The sequence below is a fragment of the Balaenoptera musculus genome, chromosome 2 (assembly GCF_009873245.2).
Source record: "Balaenoptera musculus isolate JJ_BM4_2016_0621 chromosome 2, mBalMus1.pri.v3, whole genome shotgun sequence".
In the NCBI taxonomy this organism is placed as follows: domain Eukaryota; kingdom Metazoa; phylum Chordata; class Mammalia; order Artiodactyla; family Balaenopteridae; genus Balaenoptera; species Balaenoptera musculus.
Window position 1 is genome coordinate 163097760 of NC_045786.1, and position 24412 is coordinate 163122171.

The following is a 24412-nucleotide window of genomic DNA, read 5'->3' on the forward strand; positions in this document are numbered from 1 at the left end:
TATTTTTGCAAAAAAGAAACACTGGAAGTATAAACAAGGAACCAAAAAACAAGGTTATCCATAGGGTGATTTTGGAATGGAATGGAGGGGAAAGGGAGAGATGTGAGACTTAGAAATCTAAGCATGCCTTCCTACATAATTTAGCTTTAAATTACATAAATATTTTATGTATTAAAAAACAGGATTAATTTAAAAAGAAAAAATTCTAACACTGAAAACAGAAACAAATGAACCTTACTGCATATCAAACTGCTAACATAATCACCTAGAGAAAAAAATTCCAGTGAATTTTGAATATAAAACTCTGTGCATCCTTAGTGAGATATAATCTCAGAACTAAAAGAACTACAAGAAAACAAACATCACTTAGTAATTTTATTGTTAGTAATATAATTTTACCATTACTGCGTATTTTCAGGAAAAATAAGTAGATGTTTCAAGAGACAAGACTTCTGTGTAAGAAAAGGACACACGCATATGCAATGAAAGAAAAAATTCCTGCAATGTTAAATTGGAATTGGAAATATTGATATGAACTCATAATATCTATGTGTCCTTTCTTTACTGAAAGGGTCTAGTCATGACAACTCTGTAGTGTCCAGATCTTGATTATTAAATTCTGCTCTAAAAGGAACTAGATTTACTTAAAGAAATGCTGATTCTAAGGGCGGGGGGTGTGTGTCCATTTTGAAGATGGTTACATGCCCACTGGCGATGAGTACCCAGAGTGTGAGGACTGGGCTCCCAGGGCATCGCCATGGGCAGTGCTGGGGTTGCAGTGTTGATGGACCCTCATACATGCTCTGCAGACGTGTGACTGGCCAGTGATGTTTCCAGGCTTGGGCTCTGGTTCAGGGATGGGGTCCAGACTGAGACAGCCCAGGGTTAGCCTGGAGGGCTGGACCTTGAGCCACACAGACCACTGGAACACTCAGGGGAGACGGTGTTCCCAGCTCTTTCCCAAGACCAGGCAGGGCCTCTGTACCCCAGAGCCCAGGAAACCAGGGGAGACTGATGATTGTGGACAACAGACACCCTTGCCACGCCGGGCTCAGAGCATGCCTGTTCCAGACAGCACACGGCACGGCTCCACTGACATCCAACAGCAAGTGACTGTGCCTGCAGTGTCTGGCCAGCAGTGGGGAGAGACTGCCCGGGTGCCCTGTGCCCACTCAACTCACCTTCTCCCCAGGCGGGCTTCCTACTTGTAAGCAACTGGGACGAGGGCAGGGACCCTGTCTGTCTTTGCTTTGCTTGTCAAACCAAGGTTGTGCAAGTCCCTGGTTTCAAGAGCCAAGTGGGTGGTATTATAATGAAAAATAACAACCACTTCTTGTTCTCCAATTTCTAACACCCCAGAGGCAATCACGTTCCGTTCTTTCAGCTGTTTCTTTGGATAGTTTCATATCGCTACATTATCAGCAGAATGTCATTTTTGGTTTTAAGCTTTATCTTTTCCTCTCTGTTGGCATATTTTAAATTTCCCAGTGCTTGCTCCACCCACCCCTGACTGCTCTTTTGGTAGCATCCCATTCTTGTTTCATGGGTGCAACAGCTTGGCTCATCTCTGACTATATTAATGACGGGCATCGTAAAGCTTTCATCTCCGTGCTTCTGTTTACTCTGTTGCCTCTCACACTGGTTTTGGTCTCTGGTACTGGAGGCTCTCCTCAGGTGTCCGTGGGCTTCACCTGGCCAGATCTGATGGGGACATTCAACTGGGAATTTCTTAAGCTGATCAGATGACTGGAAGAATGTTTTAATCTCACATCTAAAGATGTGAACACACATGGCTACTGGCAACCTGGGAGACCTTCAGTTTGTAAAGCCTTCCCTGCAACCTCCTTGTTTTTCATTTGGGAAACTTGCCTTCCACTTTACTAACCGACCTCCAGTTCAGAGACCCTCTTGTGTATCCTCCGTAGAGAATAAACCTCCAGACTTCTACCAGGTTGGGCTGAGGGAGGCTGCCTGCTTTTAGCCCAAACTTGGACCTCCCTTCCGGAGCTGCTTGGTGCCACCAAGTCCTGCACGGTGGTGGTGAGGGTGGGTCCCGGGGCTTTCCCACCAGTGGCTTGGGATCAGGCCTCTAGACGGTGAAGCTGTCTGTCCAGAGTCACCCACCCAGCTGGCAGGCAGGGCTGAGGCCTGAACCCGTGTCCGTGTGATGCCAGAGCCAGCCCGCAGCTTACCCACTCTGCTCACCACCTCTCAGCCTGAGACCCCTCCCGGCCCTGAGAGCCTGGGGTCTTTAGGAAGGAACCTGAGCCCCACATGCCCGGCCCTCTTGTTTCTGGACAAGGTGAGGGGCCCACGACTCACCTTTGGTGCGGCCTGGGTGCCGCGAGATGGGGGTAGAGCTGGAAGGGGTTGTAGTGATGGCCGAGGACGAACAGGGCCGGGGGCCCAGCTCCACGGGCCAGGTCTTCACGGCTGGGTCAGCAGAGGCATCCTTGCGGTCAAGGCTGTCTCTGTGCGGGGACCCTTGCTTTGGCTTTAGGTCCCCAGGACCTGGGGCAGAGAAGGACACTGAGAAACGGGGCTGCAGAATCCTGTGCTCAGGCTGGGCTACCACACGGAGGCCTAGAAGCAGGGGTGGCAGGGCACACGGACCACAGGTACAAAAGCTGAGCTGCCCACCTCCCGGGCTGTGGTTTAAACAGGAGGGCCCTGGCTACAGGCCTGTGTCGGAGGGCCCACCTCCAATGATGTGCCAAACTGTCAGCCCTGAAATTTTGGCTGGGAGGAAATAAAGGAAAAACTCAAGAGGACAAACAAAATGTTGGTAAAAGTCCAACATATTAACTACAGAGCACACCTACTGCATAGCACTGTATATGACTCAAATCCCTGATTTAAAAAGATCCTGGCCGATGTCTGCTCAGGATCACTCGGATCTGAGGCCGAGGCCCTGAAGGTCCGGGATGTGCAGCCTGCCAACTGGCTTCACTTATAATCTGCGAAAAAAATTCACCGTCACCTTAACAATAGGGTAAGAAGTCTTTAATCTCTGTATGGTCAGACTGACTACAAGAAGAATTTTTACCTTGTATCTTATGCTTTTCTGCAGTCTCTAAATTTTCTACCATGAAGACATACTCTTGTCAAAGTTAAATAAAATCCTATATAAAAACATTAAAAAAAAAACCCTCCAACTATCTAGTAATAAGAAAGGGGATGGGCTCTCCAAATATGAGACAAAACTTCATGCAGTTGGAGTTCCTATTAGCATGAAGACAGGGCTGTTTTGCATAATGCCTCACTCTAGGCAGCCCCAAGGCTGCAGACACAGAGCCACGACCATTGTCAGGATCTCGGCCCCTCTCCAGCCTCTTCCACGGACCTGACCCTGTCTGCCCCTCCGCCACTCCAAGTCTGGACTCACTGTGAAGTTCTAAGCGCCTAAATCTTATGACTTGAAATCAATGTAAAATTTGGAGTTTGAAAGATAACCTTGATGAGAAGCAAGACTCAAGTCTGGTGGGATGGATGGGACAGACATTCAACAGGTGAGGTTAAAATGAGGAGCAGAGGGGAGGCGGAGATGACCACACAGTTAGCACGAACAGCAGAGAAACAGCACCATTCCAGCAGCATGCTCGGAGGACAGGCCTGGAAGGCCAGGACCACAGCAGCCCAGGGTTCCCAAGGCAGGGCGCGTGAGATGAAGTCATTGCCACATCAGCCGACTTCAGCATTTTAATATGTATGTATTTATTTTTTTATAGTTACCTTATTTTTATGGTACTGGTTTTCCATTTACAGTACAGGTAATAATCTTTCCTTTTAGGATAAATTTAAGTGGAAACAGTGAGTCAATTCAACGGAAAATATGTAAGTAACCACATAGGTGATGTAAAGATGTAGCCAAAATCATGAAGATGGTACAACAATGACTGCAGACAGAAAAAACAGCAGTAGCTAAAGGCCTCTATCGACCAGCCTTTCCCCTGCTCTGGGTGTGATTGGCGTGCTGATGTTCTTTCTGTCCACTGCTGCTTTCACTTCAGCATCCAAGATGTCAGAGAATGACAGTACAGTCATAAAACTTCATTCTGGACTGAACTCTGGCTGGGCAACATCGATGCAATTATTCAAAACGCTTGAATGGAGCACAATAAATCCTTCAAAACATAGAGCACCTCTAAAAAGGACCTTACTGGCAAAAGCCAACAATTCAGGGCTCTGACAAAGAAGGAGGAGAAAAGGGCAGCGGTTTTAAATTTAGATGCTTAAAGGTAAGTCTTAAAAAAACTCACTTGACAGAGGCTGTATACTTTAGGAAGCATAGCGACAACAGACCAGCTCTGCTTTACACGCGGGCGTGACAAAAGCCTGCAGGTGCGAGAGAAGGGGGGCAGCACACGGCCCCTGGACTTACTCAGCACGGACATCCTGGCCCAAGGACCTGTGCACAGACGTCCCGAGGCTCCCCTACAGCTGTGCTGTACTGGAGAAACGGTCCAGAGGGTGTGGCAACTCATCTTCTCTTTTGAAATCAGAATCCACGCTGGCTACTTTAAGTTTGGCTTGGAACTGGGGTCAGGAGGAGGGGTCCGCTATAGGTCATCTGGCCTTTAGGTACTGTTTTTTTTTTGTTTGTTTGTTTTCATTTGTTTGAATTTCAGAAATGAAGGAGGATACACGATGAAGACACATGGTAAAGGAAAAGGATTAGAAATCTCCAATCTCTGAAAAAGGGAGAGGCTCATTAGGAGAGGATGGGATGTCAGAGGAAGACCAGAACCGCAGGTGTTTAGAGAGAGCCGGGTGGGCCATTGGAGACTTGTCTTTGTCCTTGCTTTTGCTTCTCAAAAAGGGACTCTTTTTGCGCTGAGTTGCTACATTGTTATCCCCAGGATAACCCGAGAGGAAGGGAAAAAAAAAAAAAAAAAACACAACAAATAAATGAAATGAATAATAACAAATGACTCTAAATTAGCTCAATGTACTTAGGAAATCAGAATCCTGTCCAGCCCAGGAAAGATGGAAACAATAGCCACGACAACACCAGAATCAGGACTCAGTGAATCACTTATGCTCTGCCTCTATTTAATTAATTTAGTGGCATCTTAGTGCCAACACTTTACTTACTCAGCACGTGAAGAGAATTACATATTGCTCAAGGAGCTGAAGGGCTTAGACAATTTTTCAATCTCAAAGGGTGAAATTATTAAATAAGAATGTTTATTAATGTAGGACCCGGCTTCTCTTACTCATCCATTTTAATGACTGACTCCCTGACAATTTGGCTCACATGCTACACAGTACATTTCTGGCCTGCTGTAATGAAATAGTCTACCTGAAGTATTCACTAATAATTCTTGTATATCTGAAATAACCTCTTTTGGCAGGATGAGTTTAAAAACAATGCAAGTACCTCTTTTTCATACCCCAAAGCCCTCAACACCAAGAATTATTATATGCTTTTAGATCTCCTATGCATCTTCTAATTCATGACCTTTAAATCACAGAGTCTTATCAGAGCAGACAACTGGTCTAACTTTTTGAACATGTCATACAGAAACAACCAGTATATCCAATTTCTGATTTAGAATTAAATTTGGTACCAGAACCTCCATTATTTCTTCCTCTATAGCACCATCTGGTGGCCAGTGCTCACACCACAGGATAAGGGACCGACTTTATGTGATGCTGGGGCCCATGACTCTGCTGGGGCCCCTGGTTAGGCAGCATGTTGGTTCAGCTTTAACTGCAGGCAGTGCACCTGTTGGTGAAGAGCTCAGGCTCCAGAGTTGACAGCCCTGTGTTCGAATCCAAGTTCTGCCACTTACTATATCAGCAAGTGTTTCACCTTGTCAAGCCTCACTTTCTAAGCTCTGAAAAGGGGATGATTAATCATGCCTACCTCACGGGGTAGTTAGGACTAAACCCAAGGCAGATAAAGTAAATTAGCTGACAAGGTACTGAGCCCCAAGAAAGCACCCAATGCATGGCTGCCGTTATTGATAATCATCACTGACTTGCTCATTCATGGATGGGAACAAGCATTTTTTTCCTCTGAAAGTTTCCCTGACTCAATTAGGCTGGTTATAGTTAATTAAGTCAACTTTAATACAAATTGAGGTGATAAATGTCAAAACATTTAAATAGTCAAAATGAAAACCTGGGGCCACAGATCCCCTCTAGATAAAAACCAATGTTAAGCTTCATTATCATTTACCTGCACAAGAGCCTTTTACCTAATCTGACCTCCTGTAAAGAACGGGAGTGCAAGCATTAGCCCCCAAACAATGTGTGCGTGAATGCATTTTCTTTTGTGCATTTTAAAGTGACACAGCAGTACCTGAAGTGGTGAATGTGGCCTCCTGAAAGGCTTGTGCACATGTCACACTCAGAGGGTGGCTTGTCACAGGCCCTTAGTGCTATGTCAGCCACCACCCCTGAGAGTGTGTGGGTCTCAGGCATAGGCCTGATCTTCAGAGAGTCCTGGTGTCTTTCATAAAAATTTAAATTATTCAGGCTGCAGTTTTGGCATAAATAATCCATGAAATGATATTTAAAAGTAAATTTGGAAATTTAACCTTGTTTGAAGTAACTGCTGTGTTTAATCGATTCTAAGATGCACATCCCCACCGCCCCATCTTAACATTACTGAAATCAGGATACAGCTTCCACAGTGCCTTACAGTCACCACTGGGGCCAGATGGAACTGTGACAGAATGGTCACTTCCGTGACCAATATATTTTACTCATATTTTCCTTTTATGTGTGTACACAAAAATCTGTCTAATTAAGTCTTTTAGAAGAGCTCTTCAACAAGAGTATAATAAAAATTCGAAGTGGTAAAGCATTGCATCATTTGACTGCCAGTGGTATATAAAGTAATTGGGCAGTTTATAATTGATAGCCTCTTAGTTTGACGGAATAAAGCACATTCAACTAGAAATCCATTTCACAACCCCCGGCAAACTCCAAATGACAGCCCTCATGGAAAGGTAAGCCGGGCCCCCTGGCTGGTAAGACTGAAGACCAGGTCAGGCTGGAGAAGAAAACCTGACTGCCTATTTAAGTGTTAAAAAGACTGGAGTCACACGTGGACTTGCAAAAGATCACACATATGCACACTGCCCGTTAAATGTGCCGGAGATCTCCCTACAGAAATAGTCTACTCTAAATCTCTGACACGTACAAGGAAACCCCCAAACATATGCTACTGAGCTTGCCTCTGGTCCCTGCGTGGTTACCAGCTTTGGTTTGAGTCGCTCCCACCATCTACAGGATTAGCGATGCTTCTCGCTCGACATGGGTTTGTATTTTCTTGGTTATTAACACACATACGGAGGCAGATGTGCGTGTACACAGCACACCTCCGTCACGCTCTTACACACACGTGTGCACATCCACACGCCATCTCCCTCTACCCGGTCCAATGAGAGGGTCCCTTAGACCACCCCCTGCAGCCAGGTCAGCCCGCCTACCTTTTCCCAGGGTCCCGTTGTGGATGTCACGTTCTTCTGCACAGCTTGAGCCCAACGGGGTGGCCTCGGGGTTCTCCGGCTGGGATCTGAGCGGCTGAGAAGCGGATGGCGAGGTTGGGTCCGGGGACTCCAGCTGCCGGGGAGGACTGTCTGTAGTTGACTTCAATCGTTCTCTGGAACCCTCTTTCTTTGGTTTGATGAGTTTGACTAAAGCTTTGGCTCCAATCCAGTGGTTTTTCCTAGTTAGGAGTAGATTTTTAGGACACAATCAACCCTCACTGCCCCCTCCAGCAGGTTACTGGGTGCCCTAATGTGGGCTGGGATTCCCATCACCAGCCTGGGAAGCTGGCCAGTAACCACCACCATGACCACTGTATTTGGGGCTCAGGAGGTAGAACAGAATTCTCGGTCACGCATGCGCTTGGGGACAGTTAGAAGCATGTATCGGGTCAGAAATTCACACCAGTCTCTTGGGAAAACAGAACGTCAAGTACGCCCGTTAACTCTTGATTATCTCTGGGAAATAAAGGAAGTAGTGCTCTGCTAATGTGATCTATTAGATGGCAATTTTTCTGCCAAAATGCCCTGTTCAGTGACACACTCCTCCTCATCCTCTGCTAAAGTTCACAGTAAGAGTAATAAGGTGGCATTCCTTGACCACTCCCGGCACCGAGGAATCCGGGCGAGGTGGCAGAGGGCAGGGAAGAGTGTGCCGTGTGAATTAAAAACAGGGAATTCAATGAGTAAGCGATGAAGCTGTAGCTAACGGGAAATGGAGGCTCCTGGTGTTACAGAAAGAGAACCACACCCGAGTCCCAGTCCTGCTCTGAACTGAACTGCACTGTGTTTACACAAATCACTCCGCTTCCTCGTCTGGGCCTCAACTTCTCCATCTGTCAAAGAGAAGGCTGAGACTGAGGTTCTGAAATTCTGTGGTTGTGTGATTTCAACACAGAGGCCTTGAAGGATGCACAGTGATTCTGCCTTTGAGGCTGGGCCGGGACAGGACCACGTGCAGGGTCGACTCCTGGGGGAAGCGGTGCTGGACAAGGCTGGCAGTCTTGGGGGATGGAGCCAGCCCTGCAACCCACTGCCCTCTGGAGAAGGGAACACGTCTGTGAAGCCGCCCTGGGGTTCAGTGAATCCAGAGGAATCTGTATAAGGGCCAAAAGGTGCCCCTGTTTGAAGACTGTGAGCGCTGGGCCTGGTGTCCTATCCAAGGTTCCTTCCCTAAACAGAAACATGGTTTTCTACACCCCGTTAAATCCTGAGAAGAAGCCGACAAGGCAACCCTTCCATCCCGCTTTAATGGCTCCCAAACCACTGACTCTCTGCCCCCTTAGAAGGGCTGCGGCTCAGTTAAGCCTGTGTCTCGTCAGGGTCAGCTGGCATTTGCCACCCATCACAGGACAAGCACGAGGATGGGGCTGAAAGAAATTCTAAAATCTTTCTGACGTGGGAGGGATGTGCACACGGGTAGATCTGTCACTGTGGAAGACACAGGCCCTACAAAAAGTTTCACCCTGAGCGTGAACAAGGAAGGTTTTCTGTTCTGTGTTCAAGTCCCTGAGGCTTAAATCAACTCACTTCTTTGGAGCAGGATCATAGAACTTGTACTGATCCATGATTTTTTCTTCCAGTTTTTCCTTATGTCTTCGTAAGGCATTTAACTTGTCTCTGTGGAGAGAGGGAAAAGACAATCAAACAAAGGAACTGACTCACCAGCGCGGCCTGGGACCTGGCCCAGTGGACATCGCGGCGCTCACGACCATCAGGGTCGCTGAGTTGGGACTACGCGAATGGAAGCACCTGACATGGGTCCAGAAGCCCTAACGCCTTGAAAAGGCCTGCTGAGACGCCCAGGATCCAGCTGTGAGTGAACTCAAGGGGCAAACCCGTAACCGTCTGACGACCCAAGCTCGGAAGCAAGGATTCTCTGGCCAGGTCATTCAGGATGTGGGACACCCCAGGGTCAGACTCGAGGCCAGCTCCTGGGCGTGCGCATCAACAATCCCTTGGTGGTGGGAGAGGTCTGCCCTCAGGGAGTTGGGTGGGCATCAAGGTTGAAAAAATTATTTCAGCAAATTCAGACCTCTGACCTGGACCCGTTCCAATGCTGGGTTTCTGATAAAACTTCCATGGGAACAAACTCAAAAGATTTTAGGGTCCAGAGAGAAGATAAGGAGCAAAGCGGGCCTGGAAGAACCAGAGGGGGCGGTGGGGACTGAGGCACAACTGGGCCACCCCAGCAGATCGCTGCCTGGGGTGGCACGTAGACCTTCCCATTTTTCAGAGCAGCCAGAAACTCAGACTGCGAAGCAAAATCTCCTGACTTGTAAACGCTGGAAACCAGTTTGTATTTTCAAAAACACAGAAAAGACCAAAGAGATACCTCTTGAACCTTGGGCTGCCAGAGGGCACCTCTGCTTCCCGGGAGGGAAGTTCTGGCCTCCCTGATACGAAGGGTGTGCTTTTGTTTTATCTCAGGGAGTCAGGCAGGTGGACTCCACACAACACTGCCCACAGGGCCACCAACTCCTGTCCCCTCCAGCCTCTCACCACCTGTGCTGTCTTTACAGCTCGGACCCTTGGCTTCCTCACTGGAAAATGAGGCCTCTGGGCCAGAGGCAACTTTCTGCTCAGGCTTCTTTCTGTCAAGAAGCTGCCAAGGTTCCACCCAAACTGGGGACTTTCCCAGGAGCTCCCCACGAAGGGGGCACATCGTGAAAAGTGGCAGCTTTGCGAACCACTGGGCCCCGACCCCCAAGCCCCAACCCCTCGCTGCTCCCAGCCGCCTGGACTCGACGTCTGTGATCTGTTATTCTGTCCTCACGGCCGTGCTGCCCTGCCCTAAGCTCGGAGTGCTTGCGCGGCTGGGTTCGCCCCGGAGATGCACACGAACTCAGAGAACAGGTCCCGTGCCCCTCTCGGCCCCCAGCACAGTACTCTGCTCAGCGCAGCCTCCGGGAAGCCTGCCCACCCCTGGCCCTCTGCAGACGCTCTCTAACGCAGGACTGTCATCCAATCATCCCCCTGGGGTCCAGGCGCCTACTCCTCTACTTAGCACCTGCCCAGTGTCTGCTGGCAACTATTATCAGCTGGATTACAGAGGGCCAACTTCAGGCAACGGTCTTTTCTATCCCCAAATTACAGTGCGGCTTTCAAGGTAAACCAACTCCTGGTAGATGGCGAGCCACCTCTGGCCACGTCCCTCTGCAGCCTGTCTCCTCTTGCCTTGCCCACGCCGGCCAGCCATTCCCACCCGCGAGCAAGGACAGTTCCACCACACGGCACGGCGGTGGAAACCCCCTGGATCCACGGATGCATCCTGGGTTGTTTCACTTCCAAACCACAAGGTTCTCAGCGCCAGGCTCTTCCTCTTGACCTCATCTCCGGCAGCTTCCTAGGCCCTGCGAGACCAGCACCCTTTAAACACTTCCCGATGGATCCCGACCCGTCAGCCAGGCACGGGAGCCTCCTCCGCTGAGGCTCCCGCACGTTCCCTGCACCCAGACCCCTGCCGTGCTCCGCCTTCACGTCCCCCCCATCTGCCCTGCCTTCGCCCCATCCTGTGTCAGCAGCAGAAGCCCAACTCTTCTTTCCACTTCTCCGTGAAGCTCCTCAACCTCTGTCTGGTATGCCCACATCTCATCACCCCCACTAGTCCCTGGTTACCAGCGCAGGGGCCACAGCAAAGCCCACAGAAATGAACACCGTGGCACACAGGTAACCCACCGCTCCAGACGATCAGGGAACACAGCCACAGGCGGCAGAAAGGGATCGGGTATGGCACCTGTGCTCAGCCTCCACTGTGCATTCTCTCCCTGAGATACCTCTCTTGCTGGCACGGCTGTAGTTTTAGAAGTGCACCTAATTCCAAAAGCAGACTAAGAAGCTTCTGGCGGTGGGCAGTGCCTTTAAAAAGCAAATGAAAGCCAACCACCACCACTTGCAGCGACCCAGAAACACTCCAGGGAAAGAGAGAGAAGGACAGGCTGTGAAGAATAGGCTCCGGGGCTGTTCTCGCCCAGAACGGGGCAGGTCTTGGCCAGAGCAGCCAGGACCCCCGTGTCGCCAGGCGTCCCCCACCCGGGCCCCTTACATGTACTGTTTCTGCTCCTCGTGGTACTGTTCCTTGTTCTCCAAGTTCTGTTCTAGAAGCATTTGGTTCTGCTGGCTCAACAGCTGGATCTGGCTCAAGAGGTGATGGTTTTCTTCCTCCAAGTTCCCCTTGAGGCGGGAGAGCAGCTAAAACACAGACCAACGATGTCTTAAATACCGTGCGACCCCGTGAGTCTGCTGCTGGGAATCTAGCTTCCCAAAGAAGGAAAAGGCCACGTGCGCCCAGAGGTCCATCTCAGTACTATCTGCGCTCGCGACAACTCGAAAGGACCCAAACGGCCGCTTCCCCTGGCAGCTACACTGTCCAATCTGACAGCCGCGGGCAATGTGTGGCTAGCACTGAAAACGCAGCTAGCCCGCGAGGAGGTGTGCCACAAAGGCGAATACAGCAGATCCTAAAGACTTCACTAAAAAAAAAAAAAAAGGATGTGAAAGATCTCATTAATGAGTTTTTTGTGGTTACATGTGGAAATGACATTTTAGATATACCGGCTGAACAAAATATATTACTTAGAATTAATCCCACCTGTTTCCTTTCACTTCTTTAATGTGGCTACTAGAAAATTTTAAATTATATCTGGCGGCTACATTATTATTTCTCGTGGCCAGCTCTGTCCTAGACGAGGGTCGGCACACTTCTCCTGTAAAGAGCCAGGTAGCAAATATTTTAGGCTTTCCAGGCCAGACGGTGGTCTCTGTTGCAGCCACTCAACTCTGCCGTTACAGCAGGAGAGCAGCCAGAGACGACACGTAAACGCACAGGTGTGACCGCGTTCCAATAAAACTTGACTTATGGACACTGACATTTAAGTGTTATACCATCTGCACTTGCCACAAAACATTTTTTTTCATTTTCTCAACCATTATAAAATGTAATAAAGGTCATTCTTAGTTCACGGCCGTATGGAGCCAGGTGTGGGGGCTGGATTTTAGTTTTGGGCTGAGGATGGCCAACTCTTGCTCTAGAATACATTGATCGTGGTTGGTGTAGCAGGAAAACGACAAGCTTTGGCTTCAGACAGACTGGGTGGCAATCTCCTACTGCAGGCCCTGGCCTGAGGTCCCCTGGGAAATCCTAAAGCACCGCCCTGTGAGGCACAGCCTGTGGTGACGGGGCTCCCTCAGCCACTGTCTGCCTGTGTCCTGGCCCCCCGCCTCCTCCACAGGCCCCAGACGCAGCCCAGAGGGGCCTTTGGGCGTCTCAGAACCCTGGCCTCTGCTTCCTCATCTGTGACGCCCCGCAGGGCTACCGTGAGCTCAAAGGAAAAGGCTCCTCAGAGTGTTTTTCAACAAACAAAGGGCAAGAGGAGCTGTGTCTGGGGTCCTGGCTGTCCCGGAGCTGGGACAGGACCCAGCTGCTCTTCCCTGTGCCATCCACTTTGCCTGTCTTACTTGTCCCGGGGTCTGCTTACAATTTCATCTGAGAGGGGTCTGCTGCTTAAGAAGGTACTTTCCAACCTAGTGCACCAGAAGGCAGAGCTCTGCCCCTTTGGCAACCAGGGGATTTGTGTGCAAGCTCCATCCCGACTACCCCGGGATCAGGAGCCAGTCAGACAAACCCAAGCACGGAAAAAAAATCTGTGACATTTCTCTACAACAGTGCAGCTGCTACATGCAAAGAAATGGAAAAACTGTGTGGACACAGCCAAGAGGACAGAAATAAAACAGTACCCGGCTGTTTCCGTGCGCCTGCTCTGACCCTTTGCAAAAAGCAAAGGTCGGATGCAGAGGTGTTTTCTAACGCATCCCTACCAGTCGTGGTCCCCCTTTCAAACGCCTCTGGTCTCCTCTCGGCCTCTGGACCACCTTCACACAGTCTTCGAGCACAGACGCCAAAGAAGGACCCATCGCAACCCCCCTGAGCCCGAGGCCGTCCCCGCAGGGGACGCGTCCCGGCGTCCCGAGGCCCTGCCCAGCGCCAGGCTGCACCTCGCAGTGGGTGTCCAGCTTGGCCAGAGAGAGGTCCATGCCCTGGTGCTGCTCCTTCAGCTCGTCGCACCGGGCCTGCCAGCGGTTCAGCTCCAGCTGGGAGCTGTTCAGCGAGGTCTTCAGCTCCTTGGTGTGGGTGTGCAGCTCCTCGTACTCCGCCTTCAGCTGATGGTGCAGGAAGTTGACCCTGGCGGGGTGGAGAGACACAGGGCTGAGGCCCGAGGAGCGCTCCCACGCCCTGTCACAGCTGTGCAACCTTAGGCCAAACCACAACCTCTCTGGGCCTCACAATGAGGGAGCTGAACAAAATCAGAGGCTTTCAAACTGGATTCTTTGGGGTTCTATGAAGGTGCCCCTGGCGTCCCCAACCTTGCACTGGGGGAGACAGAACAGGCAGGCTCGGACACCCACTTCGACAGAGCGTCACTGTTATGATCTCTTATGTATTTAAAGCTTTGGCATATCTGCCTACTTGGCAAAAAAAGGTTCTGTTGTTAAAAGCTTTCTTTCTAAATACTGAACCAGAACATTTTTGCTCTAAAACTCTTTGTCTATGCCCAGCTCTTCTTCTCAGTTCCAAGCCCCTTTCTAATTTCAACTCCCGAGATAAATAAAATATGAGATGCTGGGGTATGATGTAAATCCACTAAAATTATCACCATCATAATAACTATTATCCAACTGGGCTTTCTCGGGGGAAGATTTGTAACAGAAAGCTCGAAGTACCAGGGGCTCATGGACTCAGTTTAGACACAGATGTGTCTTGTTTGGCTACAGTGTTTTTTAAATGAATTAGTGGGTCAACATATAAATTGTGAAAGTTTCACACCAACATTGCAATGTCCAGCTTCTCTTAAGAGAAAAGGCATAAAAACAAAGGGATAATCTGGTGGCCCCGGGCCTTCCTCCCAGCTGACAACTGTTAGTGTATATTCTCCATGTCACTCATGTCTGGTCTACCACTGGCACTCTTCACCCACGTGCCTGACCTGCCTGGCACCTGAGTCTGTAGCCCCTGGTACACGTGAACACAAGGAGGTGGGGAGGAAGCAGCACCCATGGCCACGCCAGAGACAAGACCTGCTTCAAATCCTGACTCTGCCATTGACGACAAGCATCCACTCTGAACAAGGCATTTTTAATCTCAGCCTGTTTCTTCATCTGCTTTAAAAAAAGGATAATAATTCTGTAGATTCTCGTTACTCTTGGTAGTAACATTCTATAAGATCCCTGAGACACTAAATTAGCTCTTGGGGGAAACACACAGGTGGGTTCCTGTGAGTCTGGTCACACAATTTTGTCAGCTGATCAAGACATACCTCGTTTTACGTGGCTTCTGTTTAAAGACACCTTGTGTGATGTACTCACAGCCGACAGCACTGTAACTCACGCCTGAAGGAAGCTTATCTACCTCACTCATACATATTCTCCGTAATGTACATCACAGCCTTGCACTTAGGAACACGAGACAGCGTTCTGCTCGTGGGCCATTTTAAACAGCGAAATCCTCACCCCAAAGCACAAAAATACGAAAACCATGGCACTCAACAGGCCACAAAAAGGACGCTCGTTTGCAGAATGAGCTGCAGGGGTCAAACGCCTTGTTCATCCTCAGCTGGAAATGTGTGCGTCAGGCGACCCCAAATGTCTCACCACCCAGATGTCCATGATAGCTCCACGAGCGCTGATTTGGGGCTTACAGATAAATGTCAGCAAGGAGGTGAATACACAAACAGGGAACCCATTAGATGACGAAGGTACCTGTGGCTGACACAACCATTGTCATCTCAGGGCAGGAGGTGAGGACCACCAGCTTAGACGACGCGCTGTCCCTGGGTACCACATTGGTCCTTGCATCCCAGCACCACCCCTTTGACCTCACTACCATCCAGCTGTTAGCATGGAAGGGGCTGTATTACCAGGCTGACCTCCGCTCAGCGGGCGCAGAGTGAGTGAGATGCTGCTGCCCGCGGGCAGGTGGGCCCCCTGCGCCCCGGCGTTTACCTGTCCAGCTCCTCCTGCAGCCTCCGGTTCTCGCTCGCGGCCACGGCGCTCGTCCTCTGCTCCTGCTGCAAAGCCTCCCTCTCGGCATTCAGAACCTTCTCCAGCTCATCCAGCTCCGCCTTGTGCTTCAGCATGTTGCTGTGCCTGTGGGAGGGACACACCGCTGGCAGCCCGTCCCGGGCCTTCTCTTCCCACAGGCAACGCACACCCCGGGAGACCGCGAAGCCTCCGCAGAGAAGGCGGGGCTCGTCTGGTGGCTTCTCTCTGCAGAGCTGAGGGGGGGCGGGCAGGGGGCAAGGCTGCGTGGCAGGGAATCGGAGGGAGGTGGCTGGGAGAGGCGCCGGGGTGGGGTGCGAGCAGCGCCTAGGCGGGAAGGCTCGGGGTCTCCTCCAGCCCCAGGGCCAGAGGCCTCTTCCTCCCACCCGACATGCCCCCACGGCCCCCTCGATTCCCTGTCACAGCAGCCTTCCTCCCTTGGCCCCCGGGGAACGCCGAGACAACGTCCTCTGAACCCCACACCCTCCTCTCAGGGAGTGCAAAGGACTTACCAGGGGGTTCACTCAACACAAACTGATCTAAAAGAAACCACGGAATAAACAGCTGAATTCCACTGCACATGACAGCTCATCTCACAGCAAATTCCTGCTCACTGGGGACGGGGTGAGCCCTACTCTCCCTCGGGAGCCCTTCCTGCTCTTGTCAGACCTCGAGTAGGGGGCAGAGGCTTGCCTGGGGGGCCCAGGCAGCTGCCGGGGGACACGCGCGCGCGCACACACACACACACACACACCCCTCCTTCCGGCCCTTTCATTTTCCTCTTTGTATTTTCTCCTCTGTCCCTCTGTATGGGGTACTGCACAGCTATCTCTGGAGGGCAGCAGAGCACAAGGACAGAGTCCCCGATAAGCCCAGGCTGTCCCTCCCACCTGCTGGAACCTTCCAAGCTCACGATGACTCAAGAGCCCCCACGTCCAGAGGCTTCCAGCCAGCATCTCCAGACCTCTACCTTGACCCCACCTGTCCCCACGCAGCTGTACTCGCACCACCTGACTGGAACCCAGACTTGTGCTTGTGTGGAATCAAGCTCAGAAACCTGCTCAGGTAGCTGTTTACAGACAGACATCTGTGTGGCCTTTAGCTTCAGAGCAGAGGATCCCTGACGTGGTTCTGGGCGTGGGGCTCTGCCTGGCTTTCAGGGGTGACCTTTCTCATCCAGATTAACAATTCTGGGAAAAGTCATCCAAGGTCTGACAAATTAGGGCCACCGGCTGACCATCAAGGTCCCCGATTCCCGCTTCCCTGCTGTAACGTCTTGGAAAAGCCCACTGATCAAGCATCTCTCTGACCGTTAGTACACTACACCACTGCATTAGTAAACTACACCACTGCATTAGTACACTACACTACTGCATTAGTACACTACACCACTGCATTAGTACACTACACCACTGCATTAGTAAACGACATCTCTCTGACCGTTAGTACGCTACACCACTGCATTAGTAAACGACATCTCTCTGACCGTTAGTACGCTACACCACTGCATTAGTAAACGACATCTCTCTGACCGTTAGTACGCTACACCACTGCATTAGTAAACTACATCTCTCTGACCGTTAGTACGCTACACCACTGCATTAGTAAACGACATCTCTCTGACCGTTAGTACGCTACACCACTGCATTAGTAAACGACATCTCTCTGACCGTTAGTACGCTACACCACTGCATTAGTAAACGACATCTCTCTGACCGTTAGTACGCTACACCACTGCATTAGTAAACGACATCTCTCTGACCGTTAGTACGCTACACCACTGCATTAGTAAACGACATCTCTCTGACCGTTAGTACGCTACACCACTGCATTAGTAAACGACATCTCTCTGACCGTTAGTACGCTACACCACTGCATTAGTAAACGACATCTCTCTGACCGTTAGTACGCTACACCACTGCATTAGTAAACGACATCTCTCTGACCGTTAGTACGCTACACCACTGCATTAGTAAACGACATCTCTCTGACCGTTAGTACGCTACACCACTGCATTAGTAAACGACATCTCTCTGACCGTTAGTACGCTACACCACTGCATTAGTAAACGACATCTCTCTGACCGTTAGTACGCTACACCACTGCATTAGTAAACGACATCTCTCTGACCGTTAGTACGCTACACCACTGCATTAGTAAACGACATCTCTCTGACCGTTAGTACGCTACACCACTGCATTAGTAAACGACATCTCTCTGACCGTTAGTACGCTACACCACTGCATTAGTAAACGACATCTCTCTGACCGTTAGTACGCTACACCACTGCATTAGTAAACGACATCTCTCTGACCGTTAGTACGCTACACCACTGCATTAGTAAACGACATCTCTCTGACCGTTAGTACGCTACACCACTGCATTAGTAAACGACATCTCTCTGACCGTTAGTACGCTACACCACTGCATTAGTAAACGACATCTCTCTGACCGTTAGTACGCTACACCACTGCATTAGTAAACGACATCTCTCTGACCGTTAGTACGCTACACCACTGCATTAGTAAACGACATCTCTCTGACCGTTAGTACGCTACACCACTGCATTAGTAAACGACATCTCTCTGACCGTTAGTACGCTACACCACTGCATTAGTAAACGACATCTCTCTGACCGTTAGTAAGCTACACCACTGCATTAGTAAACGACATCTCTCTGACCGTTAGTACGCTACACCACTGCATTAGTAAACGACATCTCTCTGACCGTTAGTACGCTACACCACTGCATTAGTAAACTACATCTCTCTGACCGTTAGTACGCTACACCACTGCATTAGTAAACTACATCTCTCTGACCGTTAGTACGCTACACCACTGCATTAGTAAACTACATCTCTCTGACCGTTAGTACGCTACACCACTGCATTAGTAAACTACATCTCTCTGACCGTTAGTACGCTACACCACTGCATTAGTAAACTACATCTCTCTGACCGTTAGTAAACTACACCACTGCATTAGTAAACTACATCTCTCTGACCGTTAGTAAACTACACCACTGCATTAGTAAACTACATCTCTCTGACCGTTAGTACGCTACACCACTGCATTAGTAAACTACATCTCTCTGACCGTTAGTAAACTACACCACTGCATTAGTAAACGACATCTCTCTGACCGTTAGTACACTACACCACTGCATTAGTAAACGACATCTCTCTGACCGTTAGTACACTACACCACTGCATTAGTAAACTACATCTCTCTGACCGTTAGTACACTACACCACTGCATTAGTAAACTACATCTCTCTGACCGTTAGTACACTACACCACTGCATTAGTAAACTACATCTCTCTGACCGTTAGTACACTACACCACTGCATTAGTAAACTACATCTCTCTGACCGTTAGTACACTACACCACTGCATTAGTAAACTACATCTCTCTGACCGTTAGTAAACTACACCACTGCATTAGTAAACTACATCTCTCTGACCGTTAGTACACTACACCACTGCATTAGTAAACGACATCTCTCTGACCGTTAGTAAACTACACCACTGCATTAGTAACCTACATCTCTCTGACCGTTAGTACGCTACACCACTGCATTAGTAAACGACATCTCTCTGACCGTTAGTAAACTACACCACTGCATTAGTAAACTACATCTCTCTGACCGTTAGTAAACTACACCACTGCATTAGTAAACGACATCTCTCTGACCGTTAGTAAACTACACCACTGCATTAGTAAACGACATCTCTCTGACCGTTAGTAAACTACACCACTGCATTAGTAAACTACATCTCTCTGACCGTTAGTACACTACACCACTGCATTAGTAAACTACATCTCTCTGACCGTTAGTACACTACACCACTGCATTAGTAAACGACATCTCTCTGACCGTTAGTAAACTACACCACTGCATTAGTAAACTACATCTCTCTGACCGTTAGTACGCTACACCACTGCATTAGTAAACTACATCTCTCTGACCGTTAGTACACTACACCACTGCATTAGTAAACTACATCTCTCTGACCGTTAGTAAACTACACCACTGCATTAGTAAACTACATCTCTCTGACCGTTAGTAAACTACACCACTGCATTAGTAAACTACATCTCTCTGACCGTTAGTAAACTACACCACTGCATTAGTAAACTACATCTCTCTGACCGTTAGTACACTACACCACTGCATTAGTAAACGACATCTCTCTGACCGTTAGTACACTACACCACTGCATTAGTAAACGACATCTCTCTGACCGTTAGTAAATTACACCACTGCATTAGTAAACTACATCTCTCTGACCGTTAGTAAACTACACCACTGCATTAGTAAACTACATCTCTCTGACCGTTAGTAAACTACACCACTGCATTAGTAAACTACATCTCTCTGACCGTTAGTAAACTACACCACTGCATTAGTAAACTACATCTCTCTGACCGTTAGTACGCTACACCACTGCATTAGTAAACTACATCTCTCTGACCGTTAGTAAACTACACCACTGCATTAGTAAACTACATCTCTCTGACCGTTAGTAAACTACACCACTGCATTAGTAAACTACATCTCTCTGACCGTTAGTAAACTACACCACTGCATTAGTAAACTACATCTCTCTGACCGTTAGTACACTACACCACTGCATTAGTAAACTACATCTCTCTGACCGTTAGTAAACTACACCACTGCATTAGTAAACGACATCTCTCTGACCGTTAGTAAACTACACCACTGCATTAGTAAACGACATCTCTCTGACCGTTAGTAAACTACACCACTGCATTAGTAAACGACATCTCTCTGACCGTTAGTAAACTACACCACTGCATTAGTAAACGACATCTCTCTGACCGTTAGTAAACTACACCACTGCATTAGTAAACGACATCTCTCTGACCGTTAGTAAATTACACCACTGCATTAGTAAACTACATCTCTCTGACCGTTAGTAAACTACACCACTGCATTAGTAAACTACATCTCTCTGACCGTTAGTAAACTACACCACTGCATTAGTAAACTACATCTCTCTGACCGTTAGTAAACTACACCACTGCATTAGTAAACTACATCTCTCTGACCGTTAGTACGCTACACCACTGCATTAGTAAACTACATCTCTCTGACCGTTAGTAAACTACACCACTGCATTAGTAAACTACATCTCTCTGACCGTTAGTAAACTACACCACTGCATTAGTAAACTACATCTCTCTGACCGTTAGTAAACTACACCACTGCATTAGTAAACGACATCTCTCTGACCGTTAGTAAACTACACCACTGCATTAGTAAACTACATCTCTCTGACCGTTAGTAAACTACACCACTGCATTAGTAAACTACATCTCTCTGACCGTTAGTAAACTACACCACTGCATTAGTAAACTACATCTCTCTGACCGTTAGTAAACTACACCACTGCATTAGTAAACGACATCTCTCTGACCGTTAGTAAACTACACCACTGCATTAGTAAACGACATCTCTCTGACCGTTAGTAAACTACACCACTGCATTAGTAAACTACATCTCTCTGACCGTTAGTAAACTACACCACTGCATTAGTAAACGACATCTCTCTGACCGTTAGTAAACTACACCACTGCATTAGTAAACGACATCTCTCTGACCGTTAGTACACTACACCACTGCATTAGTAAACGACATCTCTCTGACCGTTAGTAAACTACACCACTGCATTAGTAAACTACATCTCTCTGACCGTTAGTAAACTACACCACTGCATTAGTAAACGACATCTCTCTGACCGTTAGTAAACTACACCACTGCATTAGTAAACGACATCTCTCTGACCGTTAGTAAACTACACCAGAACCCGGGCGAGTCTGGCTCACCACCGAGTCCCAGTACGAGGCACAGTGCTCAGTAAGTATGTATTAAGAGAACGAATGAGTGAGTGTCTGATTTAAGTGTCAAATGAAATGAATGTAGAGCCATCACCCCTGTGTTCCAGGTACCCAGACTCCTGAATGTGTAGCCCTGCCGCAGACAGACCCAAGGGGCCTCCAGCCTCTGTCCAACAAAGTACTGGGTAACACAGTGGTTCTGTGCTGTACTGAGCAAAGAATTACAGGGAAAGCAACAATGAACTCTTCCTTCAGAGCCAGTCCAAATTCCACCTGCAAAAACCTTCCCCTGCTGAACAGACATGAGGAATATCATAAGATGTTATTATAACACGTAATAGGACACCTGAGTGCCTGGTGAGTGCTGGGCGCCATGCTAGCTTTAGAGTTGAGCGAACACTTCTCACTCCACATCATTAGTCGACTGGGTGCCTCTCCTACCACAGCTAGACACAGCACCCTGTACACAGTAGGTGTTTACCAAGTGTCGCATGGATCCAGGATGGGTGCAGGAGGAAGCAGAAGATGCTCATTTGGGCTAGCAGCCCCTGAAGGACGGCGATCCGGGTGGATCAAAGGGGTGGAGGACTCCAGACAGAGGCAGAAAGGAAGCACCGGGTGAGTGGATAAACGAACGCCATCACCCCCGTGCCCACAGCATCATCAGATGCCCTCACGAGGCTCTGCTGGCCCAACAACCCCCCTGGGTCTGTGATGAAACACCCTGCACTTCAGCTTTACTTAGCATCTTGAGGCCAAGTCAAGGAAAACACTGGCAGCAGGGCCATCTCACAAGCACAGGACAAGGCCAATTGCTCCCCCTCACCCACCGACCCACCCGTGCCAAGTGTTTGAGAGCCTCTCTCTCCTGCATTAGAGCCATGTGCACACCACACCTGCTCCCAGACTCTGGGTCCTGCCACCCCTGCCCAGCGGCCTGGAACAATCAAGGATCTGCTGGGGCAGGAGCTCAGGTGATGCTGGTTGACTGAATGCACACAAAACCCAGGACCCCGATTTGTCAAGAGCGCAAAGTTAAGACTTGTGCATTTCAAGGTATGTAAATTTTACCTAAAAAAAAAGAAGAGTGTGGGGCTGGAGAACGGGAAGTAAAGATGAAACGAGGGTGGCAAAATAGTGATAAATGCAGAAACCAGTCGTGGGTATACAGGGGTTTCACTCTACCATTCTGTTTACTTTCTATATACTTAAAATTAGGGCTTCCCTGGTGGTGCAGTGGTTAAGAATCTGCCTGCCGATGCAGGGGACACGGGTTCGAGCTCTGGTCCGGAAAGATCCCACATGCCGCGGAGCAGCTAAGCCCGTGCACCACAACTACTGAGCCTGCGCTCTAGAGCCCGCGAGCCACAACTACTGAAGCCTGCGCGCCTAGAGCCTGTGCTCCGCAACAAGAGAGGCCACCACAATGAGAAGCCCGCGCACTGCAACGAAGAGTAGCCCCTGCTCCCCGCAACTAGAGAAAGCCCGTGCGCAGCAACGAAGACCCAACGCAGCCAAAAATAAATAAATAAATAAATAAATAAATAAATAAATAAATAAATTTATTAAAAAAAAAAACAAAACGCAGCCCAGACCTTGACAGGCAAGAAAAGAACTGAGAAGCCAGGGTAAGGTGCGTCACTGTAAATTGGCAACTGTGGTGAACTTCCTCCTTATTCTTAGTTGGAGAGAAAAGGGAGGAGAGAAGAAAATCCTTAGAGGAGCAGGGACCCCACACCAACAACAGGTTTCCCTGAGCCAAGACTGGCCATGACGCCCCTTCTCCACCTGGAGATCCACCGACACTCGGTCTCCAGCTGCACTAACTCCAAATTGCTAAGGGTGACTTTGATTTACCTCCCTTTTGGAAAGTTCCGGTGTCCCAGACGGTGTGAAGCTGCAGGCCAAGAGGAGACCTGAGGGGCACAGAGCAGAGGCGGGGACAGGAACCCGGGGGAGCCCGCCCCGCCGGCACACACCTCTCCCCGAGCTCCTTGTGCTCCAGCTCCAGGTTGCGATGCAGTGTTTTCAGGCAGCTGTGCTGGCGGATGAGGGCCTCGTACTCCGCAGACTGCCGCTCGTGGAGTGCGCCCAGGTGCTCGTGGTCCTGCAGCAGGGCCTGGTAGGCGGCCGTCAGCTGTTCCTGCTGCTTCTGCAGGTTTTCGATCTCGCTCTCCTTGGCTGTCTGCTGGTTCTGGAGCAGCGCGTACTGCGCGGTGAGTGAGGCGCTCTGGGAGCTCAGAGTGGAATTCTCCACCTGCCGAGAGGGAGAGGGGGCCGGAGGCTGACACCGAGATAACAGGGACCATCGGCGCAGGCAAGACGCCGCTGGGACCCAGGACACTTCTACCAGGACTTAAGGAACTGCTGCTGGAGGAGGCCAGACGGCATCAACAGACTGTTGCGTGGCGCTTCAGTCCTGAGCCCCTCTCCGTAGACGTGACCTTTTGGGGCAAATTAGGTCCTCTCTCTGAACAAGCTCCTTGGATATCCTCTTTGAATACTTTTAAAAGCCTACTTTTAAAAGATAGAGCATCACTGAGGACACAAAATACCTGAACAACCTACCTTAACCTTAACCTGACGCTTACAGAACACCCATCCAACACCCAAAATTATTAGAAATTTAGGAGAAGGGAACACTTCCTATCTCATTCTGAGGTCAGAATTACCTTCATATCAAGACCAAAGATATGACAACCATAACCAAAAACCGCAACAAAAACAAAACTACAAACCAACATCCTATTTGCTTGTTTTAATAGAACAAATCCCAACCTCTTTGACAAACAGTCTCTATTTATTGTCTCTGACCCATACGTTACATATTTTCAAACACCTTTCTCAGAAACTGCAATAAATGATCATTTACTTTCCCACGATCTATTAATGGTAAATAAAAGCCAACATCCTAAAATGTGTGGTCCAGAATACTCTTTTGGCTAGATGCTCTCACCAGCCCGGGAGCTACTTCATGCCTTACTTCACTCGTAGAGATCAAAAATACACATTTGCC

The 24412-nt window shown here is 49.1% G+C and overlaps 1 protein-coding gene across 7 annotated transcripts in view; it reads right to left on the bottom strand.

Moving 5' to 3' along the window:
* The window catches only part of CCDC88C (coiled-coil domain containing 88C), a 129671-nt gene that overhangs the window by 10447 nt on the left and 94812 nt on the right, over positions 1-24412 (bottom strand). For all 7 annotated transcript variants that reach the window (XM_036843677.1, XM_036843675.1, XM_036843676.1 and 4 more), the window contains 7 exons: positions 23376-23653; positions 15498-15641; positions 13494-13680; positions 11545-11690; positions 9030-9119; positions 7443-7681; positions 2323-2511 (listed from right to left, as the gene is read on the bottom strand). In XM_036843677.1, the coding sequence (XP_036699572.1) occupies positions 2323-2511; positions 7443-7681; positions 9030-9119; positions 11545-11690; positions 13494-13680; positions 15498-15641; positions 23376-23653 (1273 nt within the window). The remainder of the gene's footprint in view (positions 1-2322; positions 2512-7442; positions 7682-9029; positions 9120-11544; positions 11691-13493; positions 13681-15497; positions 15642-23375; positions 23654-24412) is intronic.